The sequence below is a fragment of the Pholcus phalangioides genome, unplaced genomic scaffold (genome assembly GCF_987345545.1).
Source record: "Pholcus phalangioides strain wild (caught in Gottingen) unplaced genomic scaffold, Ppha-v1.0 ptg000009l_1, whole genome shotgun sequence".
NCBI lineage: Eukaryota > Metazoa > Arthropoda > Arachnida > Araneae > Pholcidae > Pholcus > Pholcus phalangioides.
Window position 1 is genome coordinate 42,861,021 of NW_028301602.1, and position 21,011 is coordinate 42,882,031.

The 21,011-nt window shown below is 35.6% G+C and overlaps 1 protein-coding gene across 1 annotated transcript in view; it reads right to left on the reverse strand.

Moving 5' to 3' along the window:
• Positions 1 to 1,077: 1,077 nt before the first annotated feature.
• LOC149083109 (monocarboxylate transporter 10-like) overlaps positions 1,078 to 21,011 on the reverse strand; it is a 134,003-nt gene continuing 114,069 nt past the window's right edge. The window contains exons 4-5 of the mRNA XM_089236248.1: positions 11,555 to 11,936; positions 1,078 to 1,828 (exon numbers count right to left, since the gene is read on the reverse strand). Of these exons, the coding sequence (XP_089092374.1) occupies positions 1,176 to 1,828; positions 11,555 to 11,936 (1,035 nt within the window). The 3' untranslated portion in view covers positions 1,078 to 1,175. The remainder of the gene's footprint in view (positions 1,829 to 11,554; positions 11,937 to 21,011) is intronic.

Sequence of the window (21,011 nt, forward strand, 5' to 3'; positions counted from 1 at the left end):
TAACTTCTATGAATTGCGTATAACCATTGATGATTTTGACGCTATGCGGTTCTCATTGAAGAATTCTGGCGTTCACCGGCACGCAGTCTCAAAGTTCCTGCATGTGAATGCCACAGACCTGACCGCCCCAGCTTACCGGGGGAGCGTTCTTATACTTGCCGAGAAAATTTACACACCTAGACAATTGATCTTCCATTATCCACAACATGTAAGAGCATTGCCATTAGGATAAACCACCCAAATCTACAACCGATAGTAATCTGTTCCTTATGCAAGCCACCACGAAATATTCCCTTATTAAAGGCGATATTTCGATGCAATGGAAATAAACTCATATTTGTAGATGGCGATTTCAACTCAAAGAACCAACTTTTCAATAGCATCACATTGAACATTGAATGACCGGACACACCCCAACTTCACATCTATCAGACAATAGCATCACAACAAATCAGGATGGTAAGGTGCTCACAAATTTTTCTCATTCAAATACGATTGATGTTCGTTCACCTCTATCACTTACACATTATCCCTACAACATTCAGCACAGGACTGACGTACTTGAATTTGTTTGACAAAAACCAAATTCAAGTACAATTGACACGGAGTCAATATTGAGGTTCTTAGTGCGCTTGGATTTGACCATAATCCTTCCCCTCTTTGAACTTATCAAATTTCCCCACTCCACTTCTTATCAAAAACTCCCCACTTATCAAATTCCATATACGCTTCGTACTGATTTGACTAACGTCAGTACAACACTGGAAAATGAACCAGTCATTGAGATCAATTGTTTGACAAAGGAGAACAATGATATTGCAGCAGAGCAACTTTCATTAATGGCAGTGAATTGCGATGTAGCGATATGGCGGATATGGTGAAGTAGTCGTTTTCAAGACAATTACCATTATATTATTGCCATGAGCACTATCGGATGCTTTCGTGAACATGAAGGTGCTCATAACCAACTGCTTGATGATGTCTGCTCTGAGATATAACGTGCCACAGGTTCTCAAATCGCAATGTGCTTATTGGTTTTTGTATCTTAAGTAATTGGATCAAGTAGAAAAACATATGTCAACAATTTTAATCTCTTTTATTTACAATGAACACATTTTAATTTATAATGTATTTGTTATATGTACATACTCTTTTCATTTAGGTACTTATGTTTCTCAGACAGCACTCGTCACTTCTTCTATGACCGTGATCGGGCGCTTCTTGGTTACAGCGTTGATAACGTCTTTCGGCTGTTTGGCGCAGTCGCATTCAGGAGCCGCTAGTTTGGGTGCCGTATCTTCGGCGAGATCTTGATGGTTGTGGACCTCGAAGTCTGCGGCAGCTTGCACCAGGAAGCCGTCGAAGGCTTTGGATAGAGCTATGCACTGCTCGTTGTCACACCAATGTTGGTGTGGTTCGCCACCGAGAGACTTGTTGAAGTCCAGGAGGACGTCGTCGGAAGGGAAAACGAACTCGGATTTCTTGGCTCCTCCTTCGTCATCGTCAGTGGCTATATTGACCGTGCTCGCGAAAGATATGGTCTTCTGGCATTTCGGATGGCCGGGGTTGTTGGCGATGGCCGAGTTGTTGCTGTGGACGCTGTTGTTTGTGCAGGTGCAAACGCCCGTATCTATGGACTCTTGGGCGCGAAGTTCCGAAGGTGCCTGTGACGCGCATGTGCTGCAAGAGCCGTGGCCGCTCCTCGACGTGCTACCTCCGTAGCTGTACCTGTACACGTTCATGCAGGTCATGGACACAGCACCCGCAAAACAACAAGCCGCAGAGAAGTAGAATCCCGTCCGATCGCCGTGACTCTTACTGATGTATCCTAAAAAAATACATTGAAAACATTCCATTCTTATCATACACAGTATTTAACTCAACATAAGCATTTTACCAAGTTATATATAAAGGGTATTTCTCACATAAAAACATTATGCAACGATCGGGAGCGTACGTAAGGAGGGAGAACAGAGAGCTACTCCCTCCTCCACCAACAACTTCTTGTTCTCTCTGAAGATGGATCCTGCGTGCGCCCCTTGATAATGATATCTTATGAATTATATTATCATATGTTTGAATCAATTCCTTATCATTGTAAATTTTTTAATCAATGAAACTCGCCGAATTTGAAAGAAAACGAGTTTCCATTCTTTCCTGGACACTGCTGCGTCCATAGGTACGATCAGTGTCACAAGTTTTGTGGAGCCTATTTGTGGGTGTATATAACTGTCGTGCGTGTCATGTTTTTAATTGCTGAAATCTATCTTCAACATCGAAGGTCACAGTAGATGAATATTTTATTAACAGTCCCCCAATTACTTCTTCTGTGGAGACTTTCCGTTTCCAGAGATGGCTGGCGTATGAATGTTTTATGTACGCTTTAATTTGATGCAGAGAATGTAAACCTCAGGGGCACTAAATTTCTGCTCGCGAAATGTTAAGGGTGCGCTTCTTGGGGAAAAATAAGGGTTTGTTTTTTTTTTCATAATTGAGTCTGACATCATTAGGGTCTTCGAGACCGTCCATCCCTTTGTGAAAGAGCTCAAACCATCCCAAGATGGTCTGTCTGGACGGTCAGTGGTCATGTCTGTCTGTCTGTGGAGTCTTTCATCGTAGCACAAGAGCACAAGACTACGAATGTTTTTTGTATTACTTTTCGATATATCTTGATATCTTCATAAATATCGATCTCCTCACCACAAAAACAAAGTTTGAAGCACAAAATTGCTGTATTCAGTCTTTTTAGTCGTAAGCCATTGGGAAATGTGGTCTGCTAACCAAGGACAAAAATCGAGTTACATAGTGTTATTGAAGAGCCAGCCGGAGAACTTTTGGTTCATGTGCCTTAATTTGTGTTTTTGATGTCAGAGTTTGTGAACGCAAGTGAATTTCCCACATTAATATAAAATCAGCTTACCGGCTTACATTTGAATCCCATTAGATGTGTCCTGACGTCTGCATTTATTATTCTGAATGTTGACAAAATGTATGAATATCTCACAGCAAATGTTTGCCAAACACGCATGATGGGATTTAAATTTCCAATAAATTTGTGATAGTATTATATGAGGCAACTATTTTCTACAGTTATCACGTTTTATCAGAAGTCAAAACACGTATTAACGCAGTTTATTCCTACGTCATCTCAGAAATTTTGAGTGCTCTTGTCCAGGTGAGTCAGTCTTCTCGATCATGTTTCACGTCTACACAATTAATGAAATTAAAGTCGGGTTTTTCTCTCCTGGGAGCAGGCTTTTATGTGCCGCCTGTAACGTGAATCCCCAGCGTAACACGCCGTCCACCCACCAATGGGAGAAGCAGTACGATTGTTTTCTTACAGATCACAACACGCCAGCGCTTTACATCGGGCGTGATTGGCCGACTGTTTCTGGAGGAGTTAAATGCGTCGTGCACCAAGCGTTTCGCCAATCTTCTCTTCACACTTTGGTTCTGTATTTCCCCCCTTTCTTTCTGTCTCATTTTGTATAGCGCAAAGTGGCAAAAATACGTGGATATGCAGACGCAGAACAGACGATGCTCCACGGTAGGAAAACAAACGCTTAGCGTGATAAAGTTACACGTTCCTGCCGACGTGAAATGCTCCTATTCGATTCATGCGGTGCAGAAAAACCTGCTCCTAGGAAAACCCGGCTTTTTTTAGCCTTTCGAAGATAGTAGAGCTATTAGCCGTTCTGAATGCTCAATAATGATTGTTACGTGCGTGCTTATATTAGCATTTTAAAACGTTCACTAACGTTGGACCACCTAATATGAGTAGATGATAAAAATGCTGCGTTTCAAAAATATCGAGTGCATCCTGATACGTGATTTAATGAGAACGATTTATCGCCATGCCCATCCCAGTGGAACAGACCTATCGAGATATGCATATCTATCGCAGTCAAATTAAGTGAATTCGGAACAAGCGAAAAATTGTTAGTAAAATGGGACGGGCTCACTAAATGGAATCGCACATGGTCCCACGAACCTTTTTACGGGAAAAATACTTATACAGGGATGTCTACAAATGATTGGAAAGGTCTCTTCATTTTTCCCCTTTCTCTTGTTGCAAAATTAGAGATTTAGTGATGGAGTTCGATGTTGCAAAATCTCTCTCAGAAAGTTTTCTGTAATTTCTTTTCTTACTCCGCCAATGTAATGCGGTTATCTTGTACTTGGTTTGTTCAAAAAGGAGTATCCTATCACAATTTTTCGTGCGTGAACGAATGAAGCTAGGGAAGCGTGGTTTGGTTGCGTGTGCAGGCAATCCTAGTGCGCATACTTGAATTTGTTCCTGCCGGCAGAAGCTGCAAGTCATTCGCAAACCACCGATGAGTAAGGAACCGTAAGTAAGCGTCGTCGAATTTTCGTTTTTGACCAAATGGCGATGCAGCTGCATTGATCGTGATGGAGCTGCAAATTGCGATGCAGAACTTGGTAGATTTACGAAAAAGTTATTCTCGCGAAGAGGGGGAGGAGTTTTTTTTGGCACAGAAAAAAGAATTAGTTCAATCCAGTTTTTCGATAGAAGACGCTGCACGAGAAAAAAAAAAAAAATCACAGAATTCCTTCCCTTTCAATCTCCTCTGTATCCGAAACGTTGGTAAAACTTCAGCCGGTGATTCGTGGCTGAAGGAAAATAACATCACCAATGATGCTTTATCCACTTATATCAGCATCACGATGAAAATGTTATGAAAGTGCCGACAACAGAAAAAATCAGAAATTAACAGTTAGTCGAACACCTTGCATTTTATAGGACTCATTTGCATATTGCCAGTGATTGGTTTTCATGCAATACCTTCTATCGACGAAAATTCAACTATTTAATAGCATTTTTTTTTTATACAGAGAAAAAATCCCCTCTTTGTGAGAATAACTTTTTTTCGCGCATTGCATTAAAATATACCAATTCTATCAATTTGTATGAACTTTTAAAACATTTATGAATTTATTAGACCCCCTGTATTGCCTCATCCCAAAGCATTTTATCAAAATATAGATTCAAATACTTTTAAATATGGTCACTTATCCAAAATGTTATGTATTGGAACATAAATTATATACAATCATTTTGTAAAACAAATGAAGTTGATTTAAAACTTTTAATAACATTTTTAATCGAGTCGATTAACCCGCTTGTGCCTGCACCTTGAGCTTTGAATGCTGTTTCGATATTTTGTTGAAACTGCGGAACACAATGAAGAATATTTCGAGATGTTTTAATTACATCGACAGGAACTATGACACTGGACATGCCACGATCGACAATTACGATTTAGAAATGACGGAAGTATAATATTTTTTTAGCAGCTTTTATTTACAAAAAATATTACTTTAACTATAAATTAAAAGTTACTATAACGTATTCAAACTAACATTACTAAATGTATGAAAAAAATATCAAATAAATTCAATCATTTATTTTAACTTTCTTGGGGTTTTCTTTTTGCTTTTTGATTGATATGCGACTCAACTACGACAGTTATTAGTTCAGTAATAACTAACAACAGATGACGTTGTCTTCATCATCGGTGATTACATTTTTGTCGAATAAAAATATTCCCTCATCAGCCCGTTTATGACCGCACCTCGATGTCCTTTGTATACCATTTCTATATTGGGATATTTTGTTGAAATTGCGCCAATAAAGAATTTTCCAAAAAAAATTTAATACATCAACAGAAAGTATGATACTAGACGAAAACAGCAAAATATGACGACATATTTGAAAAAAAAAAACTTGAAGTGAAACGAAATTTTGAATTATGTTGCAAATATTTGAATTATATATCAATTGCTTCTCGAGAATTTTTTGCGATGCCAGTCTCTAAATAGGGTTGTCATCTACGCGTGATAAAATATACAACATAGCTTCAAAATATCACACAAAGCCAAATCCTCGCACTACTCAAACGACTACAGTGAGTACAAATGGGTTAACTCAACTCACATTCTTAACTACGACTGACCGATCGATTAACCGACCCGATTTATCGGATCAGCCCTAAGAGAAGCTCTATTATAAAATGTCTCTCAATAATATGACTTTTTCCAAGATAATTGAAGTTTCTAAAAAATATAAACAGGCTGGTTCCATAATTCCCCTTGCCGCTTATTACTGGCTAACCGGTGATCCTAGGATCATACTTCCAATTAGAAAAGGTATCCAAATAACATGTAGAACTCAGATACGTCATTCATGTTGCAAGAGAAATAGTAGAGAGCTATCAAAATATAAAAATTAACTTATCATACGGCCACCATGTCCTCAAAAACCCAATAAGAAAGTTGTTGTCCTGTCTTTTCTTAGGTCAACAAAAAGAATTCCGTGTTCCTAAGTGCAATATTTGCTGAGATATTTAAATTCAAAGATCGGAGTATAGTTGAGAAAAACAGCATAAACTAACGGACAACTTTTGTTTCTCTTGTTTATGCCGATGTTACTGACTCATTTAATTCTCCGATTCCTGAACTCAAGTATCTCAACGAATATTTCACTTGGAAGTATATGCATGGTGATTCCATAATTCCCCTTGCCGTATATTATTGGCAAACCGTTTATCCGTTAAAAGCGTGCTTTGCACGTGAATTTTCCTTTTAAAAAGTTAATTTTTATACTTCGATGACTATATATCCCCTTGCAACATGAATAACGTATTTGAATTCTACACGTTATTTGGATACTTTTTGGATGCATGCGTCCAGGAGCAAAGGTGGAATCAAATGGAAAATGCGGCAACGGGAATTAAAAGTTAATTTGATTCTGCCATCATTTTTATATACCACGGCTCATTAACTTTTTTTTCCATTGTTTCATTCTTGTTAGTCATCGATAGAATCCGAATTACATATTTTAGCACTTTTTATAGTTAGTGCATATAAATGCATAAAACCACCAAAATTTTAGAATAAGTGCACAATTTTATCATTTTTTCCTATTAATGTATCCGAGTACCTTTCTTGACACTTTTCTTTAAAATGGCACTGGAGTGAACTTTAATAAGATTTTTTGATATGTGAGTGTCTCGAAATGGTGAAAGCAGTGACAAATTTTGGTCTACCTATGCCATTTTCTATGAAAAAGTCATTTTTATGTCAAATTTTAGGCAAAATCCACGGGATATTCGAAACACGAGTGCAAAAAATTTGCAAATGCTTTGAGATTTTTACAGTACATTTAGCTAGTAATGTTGCAGGTTATGAATCAAAACTTAAAGGATTGCACGATATGCTCATAAGTTACACTCAATATGTTGATGTACGTGTGAATTTTTTGAAATTTCATTCTACATTTCGTCTATAAAACACTGTAATTCAAAAACTTTATGTGATAGACCTTAGAATTTGGTTCATAAACTCAGCAATGTATAGCAAAATATCATATTAAAATTTCGTAATTATGCAATGAATCGATTTTTGCAAATTATGTCACAAACTCAAGTAAAATGTCAAAAATAGCATTCTTCTTAAAACACGTTTAAAGGCTTTATTCACGCATTACTTGTATGTAAAAACGCAACACTAAAGTGGACGTAACTTTGATTTTAAGCGTCATATAAACAAAACAATGCCTGTTTTGGAATCACAACAAAAAGGGCTTTTATAAAAAATGAAAATCTATATATTTTCTTCCAAAATGACGTTTCCAACGTACTCGGATACCTTAATCGCATTGTACTAATGTTTCCAAGAGATTATTTTTACTTTTAATTCTTCTAATTTTATCAAATTTCTTCAAGAAACCATTTCGCTATTGAGTACTGTTCGTTTTCAGGGCATATTTTATGCATTTTTTTTTTTAAATACACATTTTTTGCACTTCTAGATGCATGTGTTCTTCATTTTTTGCGCATATATTTTTTAGTTTTTCTGTATATTTTTTTTTCTCTTAGGCAACTTTAGTGCTTTTAATATAATTTTTTATTATACAATATTTATACAATATATCATATTGTATATCTCATATAGTACTATTTATCATGTTTACCAACGTGACGCTTCGGACGCTATACATAATTGCCGGTAAAAGTGATAATTCTTCTTAATCTTTATTAAATTTACCAACGACACATTATATTACATATATTACATGATAATTCATACATGTATTGTTACCATTATATCAAGGGTCCGACTTTATTAATCATGCATACTAGACTCGTTTGGAATTTTTTTCATATATATCAAATTCACCAATTACACTAGGGTATAATGCATAATCTCCGGTAAAAGTGATAACTTTTTTCAGTATTTATCAAATTTACCAACGACGCTTGGTTAAAAGTTAATTTGATTCTGCCATCATTTTTATATACCACGGCTCATTAACTTTTTTTCTCCATTGTTTCATTCTTGTTAGTCATCGATAGAATCCGAATTATATATTTTAGCATTTATTATGCATATTAGCCGGTAAAAGTGATAAATTTATCAAATTTTCCAAAACGAATGGTCATAACAACCGATTTATCACATTTACCGTAACACATATAATCTGGCCTCTAGTTATCGATTTTGAAGTATGTAGTTATGTATTCGGGCCCTCGAGAAAGGAGACAGACCCTTCGAAAAGAATAGATCCGTAGCCTTGTTTGTTTCCATTCTCTCCTCAATATCGAAACAAAGCACGTCACAGCATCTACATGCCGGTATTTGTTAGCACTCGATACGAAATTAAAGGTCGATGGGGTGAGAAACAAAAAAAAAAAACAAGACGGGTAAGGATGTATAAAAATGAAAAGAGCCAATTCAAAAGTGGGAAAAAAGAAGAACACTAGATAGAATGAAGTGAGCTGTAATGATGATTCGGCTGCCATTTTTCTCCTTCTCCTGCCATTACCCACACCTTAGAACCGTAATTTGCTCATCCAATTGTAATTCCTTTGTCAATCCGCATATCCAATTACATTGTGTTTTCTCGGGCAAACTCTATTAAAAGCCGCTTGATATTGTTATTGATATACGCGTACACGATTCCTCTTCAGAGCGGACATCGTTTTAAATTGCCGGATTCCGTGTAGATATATATAATAGCCGGCGAAGAATAGCTTCAGCGGGAACATGGCTGAAGATGTATTCGAGATGAACGTGACTTGTTCGCGAGAAATCGTCTCTCGGACAACAGCAGCAGCAGCAGCAGAAATGAATACGAAGAAAAAAGGAACAAAAGAAAAGATTATGTAGAATGAGGGAGTGGATGTGGCTTCGAGCAATAAACTCTTCGGGCTTTCCATTCTCTCTCTCTCTCTCTCTTACAAAAACTATCGCCTTCAGCCCCCGTCTTTGAATCATTACATTAAAGACCCGTGAAGAATTATTCATTTTATCCATTAAAGCAAACTTATAACATGTCCCGCTGCTGATTGATCTTACTATTTCAGCCGGAAAAATAACGCTGAGAAAAGAAAGCGAATGACCACAAATATATTACACATCCGTTCCTATTTCGTATTATAATTTTCGTCTCAATTCATATCGGTATCACTGTGATTGCATTCAATCCTGGCTTCCAATTTGTTAAATAACGTAGAAAAGATTCTGCTCGTCTTCGGGAAGTTTCCTATTGGGAGGTAATTATTGTTACTGAATTTTAGGGTCAATCAAATGAAACGTGTTTGCGTGCGTAGATTTATTTATTTAGGAAGAACGGAATCTATACCGGAGGATATTGCAGAATTTTAAGGTAGTCACGAACTCTGAGGACTCAGAATGTCGATTTTTCAATAATGACTTCGAAAATATGTATTTCGTCCAATTGAAAATCAAGTGCAAAAAAAAAAAATAATAATAATAATATGTAAAAAATGTGTCAATCGATTAATTGGCTATTCTTTTCGATTTTAAAAGATAAAATTGAACGATTGATACGAAAATTCTTGAAAGTGGAGCGTTTATGAAAAATCGCCCGAAACTGGATATCATCGGTAAAAAAAGGCACATTGGCTGCATAGAACCATTATGATTACGCTATACAGCACGCATTTGCGCGATGCGATTTCTTTGCATGGCAATGCTTGTCGAACGCTGTGCACAATGCTTTAGAACGAAGATGGTTATGCACCACCCATCCTACTGCCCGATGTTTGAAGATGTGACTTTTATTCGCTTAGTTAGACCAACGGTTGAGTCCTTGGAAAGATTTCAAACGGTCCGTGAGATTTCTTGAAAAAACAGTAAACCTATTATTTTTATAATAGACGATTATGATTGACCCTACATTATTGTGACAGTTCCAATATAACGACCGGTATGGTAAGTCCCAAACGTTTCTCTGTTCATCGCATATTATTTTTTCCAGGAAAAACTATCTACAAAGACCATCCTATCCAATACATCATCCAACTAAGCTCTATCCTACCCTGCCTCTTTTTTGCAAGAAATCAACAAAATCCCGTCCTTAAGTATGTTTGACCTTGATATTCGATATTGAAGAATTAACTATAATTATTGAATCAATTAACTATAAGAATTTAATACTATTTTCTGATCTGGTGCATTTTTCATTGCAATGGTTTACATTATAACGAATGAATAATATAGTCTTCCTTTCCGTCCAAATATGAATTCTCGTAAGAAAATACTTCTTTTTTCAAATTTCTGTGCAATGGTCTCCCCGTATGAAAATTCTATTCCGTGGAACGATGGGTTTCGTTATAACGAGTGTCGACTGCATGTATTATATACCGAGTAGTATTATGAAAGGTGTCCGTGGTTTTTGTTATATTGACACAACGGTTCACTAAACCTGAAGAGCCATATGCACCTTGCCCATCACTTACGCGATTTCGAAACAAGGGTTAACTTTAACGCAAAAGTTTACGAAAGTCTGGTAATTTAAAAATATAGGAAAAACTCTAAAGAAACATGAATGAGGACATGAGTTATCACGCAACAAAATCACATCATGCGAAAGCACCCTGGGTCTCATTCATGGACGAATTCCGCTGAAGAAGCTGGATACCTTACTGAATGCCTAAAATGACTTTTAACAAGCACAAGAGCATTCATTCTTTTTAGATTTGTTGTGTTTAATTGTGTCGCATCATTGAGTTTTCATCCGTCTTATAAACCCGCTCGAACGGGTTTCATTTGATCGACGAATACAATTTTTTTTTCCTTCAAGACATCGAATTCTTTGAATTCTTTTCCCCTATAAAGGGACATTTTTTTCCTTTTGAGTCGTACTTTTTGAACTCAAAAATGGAGGGAAAAAAACTGAGTGAAAAAAAATTATCTTCCCTACTCTTATATATTTTTTATCATTGGTATGTATTGAACTGCAGTCATCTGATCATATATGCCACATTACAAAAAGAAAGAAAACTCCAGAGTCATCTACATCAGGAAAAAAACAAGATATAAAGTTTTACTTTCACGATATCAATCAATTCGGGATATTTTTATTCATTTTCTAAGGCGAAATCTTGACAGCATAGCTGATTGATTCACTTCTCAGTATTGTGTTAAAAAAAGAAGAAGATTGGATCTGTCTTTCTAATGAAACTACCAGCACATGCAAATAATCTAATAACAAATTTTTCATGCTCACCTGTAACGGGAATTCCGATGAGAACCGGCAAGCTCTGAGCCCATTCCACGTAAGCCCAAGCTCTACCAAAACTCCTGGCCCGAATGCTCTCGAAAGTCAGCATCTTGAGAGCGTAATGGACGCCTCCGCAGAAAGCTCCATTCATCCAGGCGAATATCACATATCCGTTGTATCCCTGAAGACCACACAGAGATAAGTGAGACAGTCCAGTGCCGATCATGGCAGCCTGACACAAGTAATGCTTGGCCACCATACATTCAGCATTTCTCCTCACTACTAGGAAACCGAACACGTAGCAGCCGATGCTGAAGGACAACCCGAGGTACAAGAACAACACTAGGACCGAATCATCGGAGATCCCGTCGGCTTCGGCGATTCTCGCCTGTAAAACAAAGAAAATCCCAATTAAGATAAAGATCTACACACTATCGTTCATCGATATTCTTTTTTTTTATTGAAACATAGAGACAGTCGAACGCGGTTATAACGAAATCGGTTGAAACTGTAATTCCGGTATAACGACAATAATTGATAGTATGGGTTAATCACCATAAAGCAGTGGTTCTCAAACTTTTGTCACCCACGGCTCCCTTGCTTAATTAATTAATTAATTAATTAGGTTGATATGTGGCTTCCCTGAATAGTTTGTTGGATAGTTTTTCCATATGGAAGCACCACTTGAAAGTATAAATAGGCACACACAAATCAATATTTCCGGATCACCGCGATGCCCCTGACAAAAGTTGGCGATAACCCCAGGAGCCGCAAAGCACACTTTCAGAGACACTGTCATGAAGAATATGTTGATGTAATAACCTTGGTGATACCCAGTGACCTCTGATATAACGACACATTTTTTCATCACTTTTGCTTTTGTTTCTGTGACGCTTCCCTAGAAATTCTCAGAATATAAGGTTGTCCCAAATGTTTTGCACAGCAGATATATCTGCAATTGTTAGTAGAAAGAAACATGCTTTCAATTGTAAAAACTTTTAAAATGACGTGCAGTTACTTAAAATCTCAAAATTTATTTGAGGGGTCGTATACATAAATAAATAAATTAATTGACTTGTTATACAGTCCGTGTGTTAGAATTTCCAATTACTGTAATGTAGATCCCGCCGGGGATAAGTCATTTACAAAAAATTTAAAATTTTTATGTGCGATATTTATCGAGATATTAAATATATAGAACCACTAATTTTTGGCAACTTATCACTGTGTTACCAAGTTTTCATTAGCCAAAAAGTTGCCATTTTTAGGAGCTATACACAAGTAAAATTAACTCAACCGTCGAGAAGCCTATCCATACTTGAAATCGTGACAACCGAGTATTTGACTGTATTTTCATATAACGGATTGGAGAATCTAATTCTAGAAAATAAAGATATACACATGAGAAATTTTATGTCTCAAATTAAATTATCTTGATGTTGAACTCAGTTGAAAGTAATCAAATTCGAACATACTAATTTCATTAAAATCTAACCATTGTTTAGGTAATTTTATAAAAGAAAATTCTATTTTCTTCAAGACATTTCCTTTAAAGAATTTTTGTTCTCAAGAAATTCGTTTTTCTTTCGATGTAATCTTTTTTTAGATAAATTGCGTTAAGTAGAAATACAAAACAGGGGCTTTGAAATCCTGGTATTTTTATCAGGTAATCTATTATTTTGCTTCCAAATCGGTTTCAGTTCTTCTACACTTCCATTTCATTGATTTCCTTTCCACTTTTTTTTGAATAACTTCTTTCTTCTTTTTTCAATTGCATTACTGATATTCACTGCAATTATCGTATTCTTCTGATAATACTGTAGAAACAATGATGAAGCCTATGAAAGTGATTGGTCGAAGAACATAAAAAAAATAATGGTAGAAAAATGTGCTTTGTTCATTTGTTTCTTTTTCAATTGCAGAGTTACGTGCGTTTTTAAACTTTGCGCTGTGATATTTTCATGCTTCTCTAAAGGATTCAAAACTTCCAATACAAAGCGGGAAAGTTTCTGGAGTTTAGCAATTCAAGCATTACTCTTCAACTCCTTGAAAATGTAATTTATTTCAGAAAAATGCACCAAAAATGGAAATAGTTTTTATTCGTTTGTTTTTGTGCATCATATCAATAAAAGAGATAAATGAACTCGATTCGGGCTTCATGGAAAATGAAAACACTATTCACCATTTTTTTGTTGTTGTTGTAAAACGGTGTTTGAAATTTAATCAAATCACAAATATAAATTTTTTCTGTTGCTTGCCCGAGCTGAGTTTCACTGTGAATGGGTTAAGTACCTATCTATATAAGAAAATTGAATTTCTAAACACAAAAAAATACATCTATGATTGTTTGTATGCAAATGTTTTGAATTTACAATACATAGACACTGGAAACGTGATGACTGCTATGATGTTGAGCTAAAATAAGTCATTTATAACTAAGAAGAAAATGGCGACTCTCCATAAAAATGTTTTTAAATGCGATTGTGATGATTGATTTTCTGTAAAAACCATATAATAACATGGTTACAAAGTTATAAGAGAGTTATTTTATAGGTCCTGTAAGAGGATTTTTAAATACGAAATTGTTCGGCGACTTCGTGCTTGAGATTGTTAGAGGGGAAAAAATGTTTAACCATTTTGTGGCATAATGTCCGCTGGTAAATCCGGGTATATCCGTAGGTATATCAGGTGTGTGTGTGTGGGGGGGGGGTGAAGTTGTATGAGGGATCCTACTGCTTGTTGGCTTGTGGCTTGGTGTGGGTGGTTTGCTGGTCTTGGATGTCATTGGATTTTTCCACCGCTGGCACCACGTCTCCTGCGACGGACTAGCTTATATCCCTAGTGGGACAGAGCGGGGGCCACGGTTAATCTGGTGGTGGTACAACAGACGAAAGGTAATTTTCTTCCTTACGTACTAAGGAAGAAAATTACATCTCAAAGTTTTAGATTTTAAAAAATTCAGTATTGAAAATGTTAGATTTTAAAAAATTCAGTATTGAAAATGTTAGATTTTAAAAAATTCAGTATTGAAAATGTTAGATTTTAAAAAATTCAGTATTGAAAATGTTAGATTTTAAAAAATTCAGTATTGAAAATGTTAGATTTTAAAATATATAACTTTATTCACAAATGTTTAGAGCATAACCTGAGCATTTTACAAAGTGATATGTTTCCCAACGGCCGATAAAAATTAAAATGTGAATTTTGTCCGTAGGTACTCGATATCTCCTACTGATGAGACGTGCATTGAATATTGTTTCATCCAAAATGCGGTTTTTTGGAAAAACGAAAATATGAACAACCTGCAATTAATCTTGTCCAATATTAACTTTTAACCCGCTGTCTACACGAAAGAATTTCTCCCAAACACTAAACAACATGTAATTTATATACGCTATGACGGATGTAACTTCGGATTTAAAGGACGAAATACGTCCATCTCTTTTTGTAACGAGAGTCCCAAACTTGGGGGTCTACGTCACCTTCTTACGTTGAAATACTCTATACTCAAATAGAAAATGGTAACAGAAAATGATGGCCTCTCTCTCTTATTTTAACCTTGCTATTCCTCTACATAGGTACTTCTTTTCTTATTTTTATCAAACCGTGAATTATAACAGGTGACTTTCCTACATACGAATTAAAAAATAAATAGAAAGATTCGTGTTTTCTGTCGACTTTGATATCGGTTTTTTGATCTCATGTACGTGTCAATTCAAAACAACTCTCGTCATTTCATTCCGTCGGTTTATTACTACTTTTCTTTCTTTTTATCTATTCACTTATTTATCTTGTTAAAATGTCAATTTTTTCTTCTTCTTTTTTGGCTGGTTTGAAGCTACTTCTTCAGAGTTATCTTCTCATTTCTAAGAGAGTAGATAAGCATCTTCAGTCATAGCATACAAGACAAATGACAGTTTTTTTTTTCTTTTTCTATCTTCCCATTCTAAATAAACATTAGTTCGTGTACTGGAGATAACATGAAATTACTACTTATTGAACTATAAATTATTTTCGTATTAAAGACTAAAAAAAACTGTTAGTGGCATTATTATCATACACGTTTCAGGTGTCCGGTGAAGAAACGATAAATATTGACTACACGGGTTATTTTTATTTCTCTTTTATAATAAGTTTTATGAATGATCGTTGGGGTAAATAAGGTGCATGTAATATGACCAATTTTCTGTATTTCTCTCTTATTTTGAACGGAAACGAATAGATAGTTGGGGGCTATTGCAGCTACTCGGACGTGCGACCAAATTTATTTTAGGTGGAAACCGCAGATTCTATTATTCTCCAATTTTGTTTCGCTACTGATACCACTTAACCGTATATGCAGAGGCGTATGCTGGGGAGTAGGCTGGAGAGAATAAGTGGCTCGTCCCTCTCTAAGCTGAACAAAATTTTAAGAAATATATGTGTTATGTAGTAAATGCGATAAATCCGGCTATTATGTATAATTGCCGAACACTTTTGGTAGGTTTGATAAATTTCCCTAAAGTAATCACTTTTACCGGCCATTAGATACGTAATACCCAAGCTTAGCGTCGTTGGTGAACATAATAAATCGTACCAATCGTAATAATTCGTACATTCATTGTATCATTATATCGGGGTACGATCGTAAATTTGTTGCCATTATATAAGGGTTCAACTATATTCACACATACTAGACTCATTTGGAATTTTTTTTCATATTTATTATATTCCCAATTACACTCGGAAGAGTTACTTTTGCAAACCGAGTAAAAGACTGATTCCGACAATGAGTTTTCTTTCGGAGTTCGTCCCAGCATAATATCCAGAAAAGGTCTATTTCTTTGGTGTATTGGGCTGAGAAAAATCCGGCTTACTTTCACATCCAGCATTACCGATCAAATGCATCATCCTAGACCAGTGGCTTCAACTGTTCATCCGTGGCTCACTAGAACGACTTGGTAAATATTGTGCATTCATAAAGGAACCACTTCAAAGCATGAATAGGCGCACACATCAATATTTCCAGCTCATTGCGACATCCCTGTCAAAGGTTGGCAACACTTTTAGAAGCCGCGACGCACACTCGGAAAAACGCTGCCCTAGACTGAAGTTTGATCATAAAATGCCCAGTAAATTCAAGTAATCCACTGACGATTTATCACGTTTTCTAATATGACCCACCATTATACATAATCACCGGTAAATATGATGCATTGAATTTCACAAAATTTATGAAACTTACCGAAAGTGTCAGTGATTAAGCATAATCACCATATTTCTCACATTCACCGAATTGAGATTATTATTTCTTCTTTTTGTAAAATCCCAAGACTTTTTTTTCCTTTAAAAAACTTTTACTTTTTATTCACACTTCTACTCTTTATTTTTTACCTTGAAAACTATCTTTTATTGAGGATGGGATTACACTATAAAAGTTTTATAAAAGTTCATTTATAAAACTCGAAAAATACAACCAATAAGTTGATCGATTGCATTTGCTAAAATGTTGCCAATGCTGTTATTGGTTGCATTTTTCAACTATTATAAAAGTACTTTTATCAAACTTTTATAGTGTAATCTTGGCCACGTTCTTTATTTTCAGAATTTCTCACACCTGATTTGGAAAATTATCAATGAAGCTTGGCATAGCCATATTATCCTCCGGTAACTTGACTTTACCGAGCTTTCATTTCAGCCAGTGGACTGTGCTGAAGATGAAAGTGGTGATGACCATTAACCACTCTCATTTAAGTTTTTTACAAGATTGCATCAGAAGTGGGAAATGACTGAACCTATTATAGGTGATTGACCTTCTTTAACGCACCAAACATGGCTGTCTAGGAATTCAATCTGATTAGTCGAATGTCGAAATATCCTAATAAATCTCTGATCTTAATGGCCGATAGATAAAGATACGATTACGTCAATCCTTTAAATAAAGATTTATCTTGTAACCCATGTAAGATTAATTCACAGATTAAATCTATAGCAAATAATAAAACAGAAGTCGATAAAACTCTTCAAAGCGATAAAATGCAATCTTCCGTCACTCGCTATTGTCAGAATTCTCGTAGAAATACTGCTATGTCCATATAATTTCAGATTATATTGCTATGGACATCGTTAAGAAAATGCTCTCTCCTTTGAATTTTCGAGCCAAGTCCATTTAGGATATGTACGACGGCAACTGTTATAATGCCTAGACTATAATCGTTGCGGAATGGCCGGGCACAATCGTCATCGCAACAACTGGCTCGCCCCAAAACATCACGTGATCAATCACTGCGTACGCGTCACATGAACTCACATACACATTAGAGTCTGATAAAGTAAGATAAACATAATTTACACACACCCCGGAGTCATTGTGAATGGGAAAGGGTTACGACCATAATAACACTTGGCCGTGGGCGTCACGATATATGCAGCGATGCGTTCAACCGAGTTTCGGAAAGTGAATAATCGTCGTGAAGGAATGATGCTCTGGTGCAATTGAACTGGCGCATCCCATGTTATACAGTCTCTCCTCTCCGTACGTGGTGTTCAAATTGAATAATCGATATAAATTTATCATTGCAAAATCGAGAAAAAACATTGGATTGAAAACTGGAATTGTTTTTGAATAAATTTTGAGTTTATAAATTTATTCCAACCTTAGAATTTATTCCAAAACATTTATTTGTTACTGTTTCAATTTCGTCGAATCTTTCCCCCAGTTTACAGAGAGAAAAATGTCCTCTTCACACTTGTCAATATAAGATATGCAAGAAAATAGTTGAGATGTAAATGATGCCATACATGCCCTTTATATTTTGCCTATTTTCAAACTTTTTTATAAACTTATTATTTTTTTAATTTTTCCTCGATTTTGCTGTATTCGTGAATTTTAAAGGCCTTATTCTGTAAAATTTAGATATTTATAGCATTGAGAACTTTAAAAGAATTTTTAAGCTTAAAATCTCTCCAACCCTTAGTACAAATTGATTAAGAATGCTCGGTCGACTGCCATCAAAATGAAAGGGTTTAAATTTTCGTGTTCCCGCCGGACAAATCGATTATGCCCTGTCTAATTTTCATCATTATTGGTGAGGAATTTCTGGGGGATTTCGAAACTTCTCAAACTTTTTCTTCATTTTATCATATGTAAAAGTTATGTGCAATTTGCGATCGATGTGTTGATGTGCTTGTGCCAAAAAACTGTTTTCACTACCGTCCTCTGTTGTTGACATGAAATACTAATTTCTGAAGTGATGCATATTATATGTGGAAATGTCTCTTTCTTGGAGGAAAAACTGTGGTGCGAGTTATTATATCTATGAAATTTATTGTAGTTGAGCTCAATGATAGCAAAATTTAATGCAGTCAAATATCACACAAATATCAGTTAATTTACTTTTGTCTTATTTTGTTGTGTCAAACAAATATTATTTATTATCTTTCGAAGCAGTTTAAGTTTCGATCTTGTGCTTATCAAAATAAATTACTTTTTTTTAGCGTCATCTATCTTTGACTTTGAATATTTTCATTGACACATTTTAATTTTGGTCATATTTTTTCACTTTCTAACGTTTTCTTTATCCTGTAAATCAATTTCTCAATAATTTATAAAATATCTGATTATTTTGATAAGTTGTGCTCACTTGTAAAATAATCGGATACAGTGAAATATCGGTTAATACGATGTTTCTGTGTCTTAATATGACAGAACTATTAAGAAGCGTACTATTATTGAAACAGTAGATTTTTTTAGTGCGGCCAATTGTTTACAACTAGTTTTCACACACTTAATATCGTAGCTTTTAGTGACTTTTCCCTTTTCCCATTAATTATAAATACCTTTTTTAATGCCTACATTTTTAGTGCTTTTATGCCTGCTTATTTTGACCATTTTAAGCGCCTAAATTTCTGTACTCTAACGATTAGTAAAATTCTAATTTGCTGCTACCGGGACTCGAACCACAATGCTCCCAACGTTCGGGCGAGTGAAGTACCACTGCTCTAAAGAAACAATGAAAATTCCTTTCTCGAAGCATGTACATGTTGAAAAGTACCGTATGGTAGTGACAACAATCAGTTAATGGTTAATAAAAATTGAAATGATAATTCGAATCCAGTTATAGAGGTTGTCCCATATAAGTCAAAAAATACTTTAAAAAAAACTGAAAATTGAAGGTGTATGTGAATGCGGTTTGCGAAAGTATTGATAGCACGATGAGGGGGTTTTTTTTGTGAAGGAAAAAAATTAAACTTTTCGTCAATAGAGGGCACTTTACGCAAGTAAATAATGTAAATGTGGTAGTGTGACGGTTTGTGGTATTTATCGACAAATGTTTTGCCTCAACTAACATAAAAATCATTTTTTCGCAAACCACACTCAAATTATAAATTCCTCAAATTTAAAAAAAAATTTGAAGTAAAATTTTGGATAAATTTGAATTTTCTCGAATTTATATTTTTTTTCTCTTGGTCAATAACATAAATTATAAACTCTCTAGATCACTCGTCAAGTCAGTAACTGACTTGGTTCCTCAATCTGTAGGCATAGGTGAGGTTATGGTTATCTCGCCGACGGGATTTGCAAACGTTGCTGCTCTTCTCCCGTTCTGGTAATTTTCCTAATCACTCATTTCTCTAATTTGCCACCCCTCTGAGCTTACCGCCCGGGTCTACAGCTCGGTTAACCTCACAATAAATACACCTCCGTTTTTCCATTCCGACAACCAGGTTTTTTAATTTCAGAGTAAATTTATTACGATATGCCAGGGGTTCTCAACCTATGCTCCGCGTAGCCCGTGGGGGGTCCTTGAGCACTTCTCAGGGGCTCCGCGGCCCCTACAGGACAGTGAAATAAATCAGTAGATTTGATAGATAAATAAATAAGAAAAAGAGGCCTACGGGGCTTCACCCTAGAAAGTTATTGACTAAAAAGGGCTCCGTGAGTCAAAAAAAAAACAAAAACAGGTTGAGTACTTTTGCAGTATGCTTTGAAAAATGCCTCTATAATTAACTCTTCCAAGAGATGCATTGATTTTTTTTCACCATTATATTCGTTATGTTCCGAATCCAGCAAAAATGACCATAACAATCTTTCTCTTTATCGGTATGAGATCATTTTCTTAGCTGAAACTTAATGCAAACATTATTTTTTCTTCTCTCTCTAGATCACTCGCTTGTCAATATCCAACTCGATAGAAATTATCGGGCATCCATTGTTTTCCAACAGGAAAATAAATAAATAAATACGCAAAAATTATCGGGCGTTGAATCCAATACGTCGTATGAAGTTACGCAGCGAAATATTACCCATTTCCTCAAGTTATAAGGAATATATATATATATATATATTTATATTTATAATAGCTCGAGGCCACTTAATTTCTGTGGTACGTATATATTTATAGAGATTTACGTTCACACGTAAGAGCCTCCGTGATTTCAGAAACAGCTATTATGAGTAATTTTCCAGGTCATGGTGGATTCG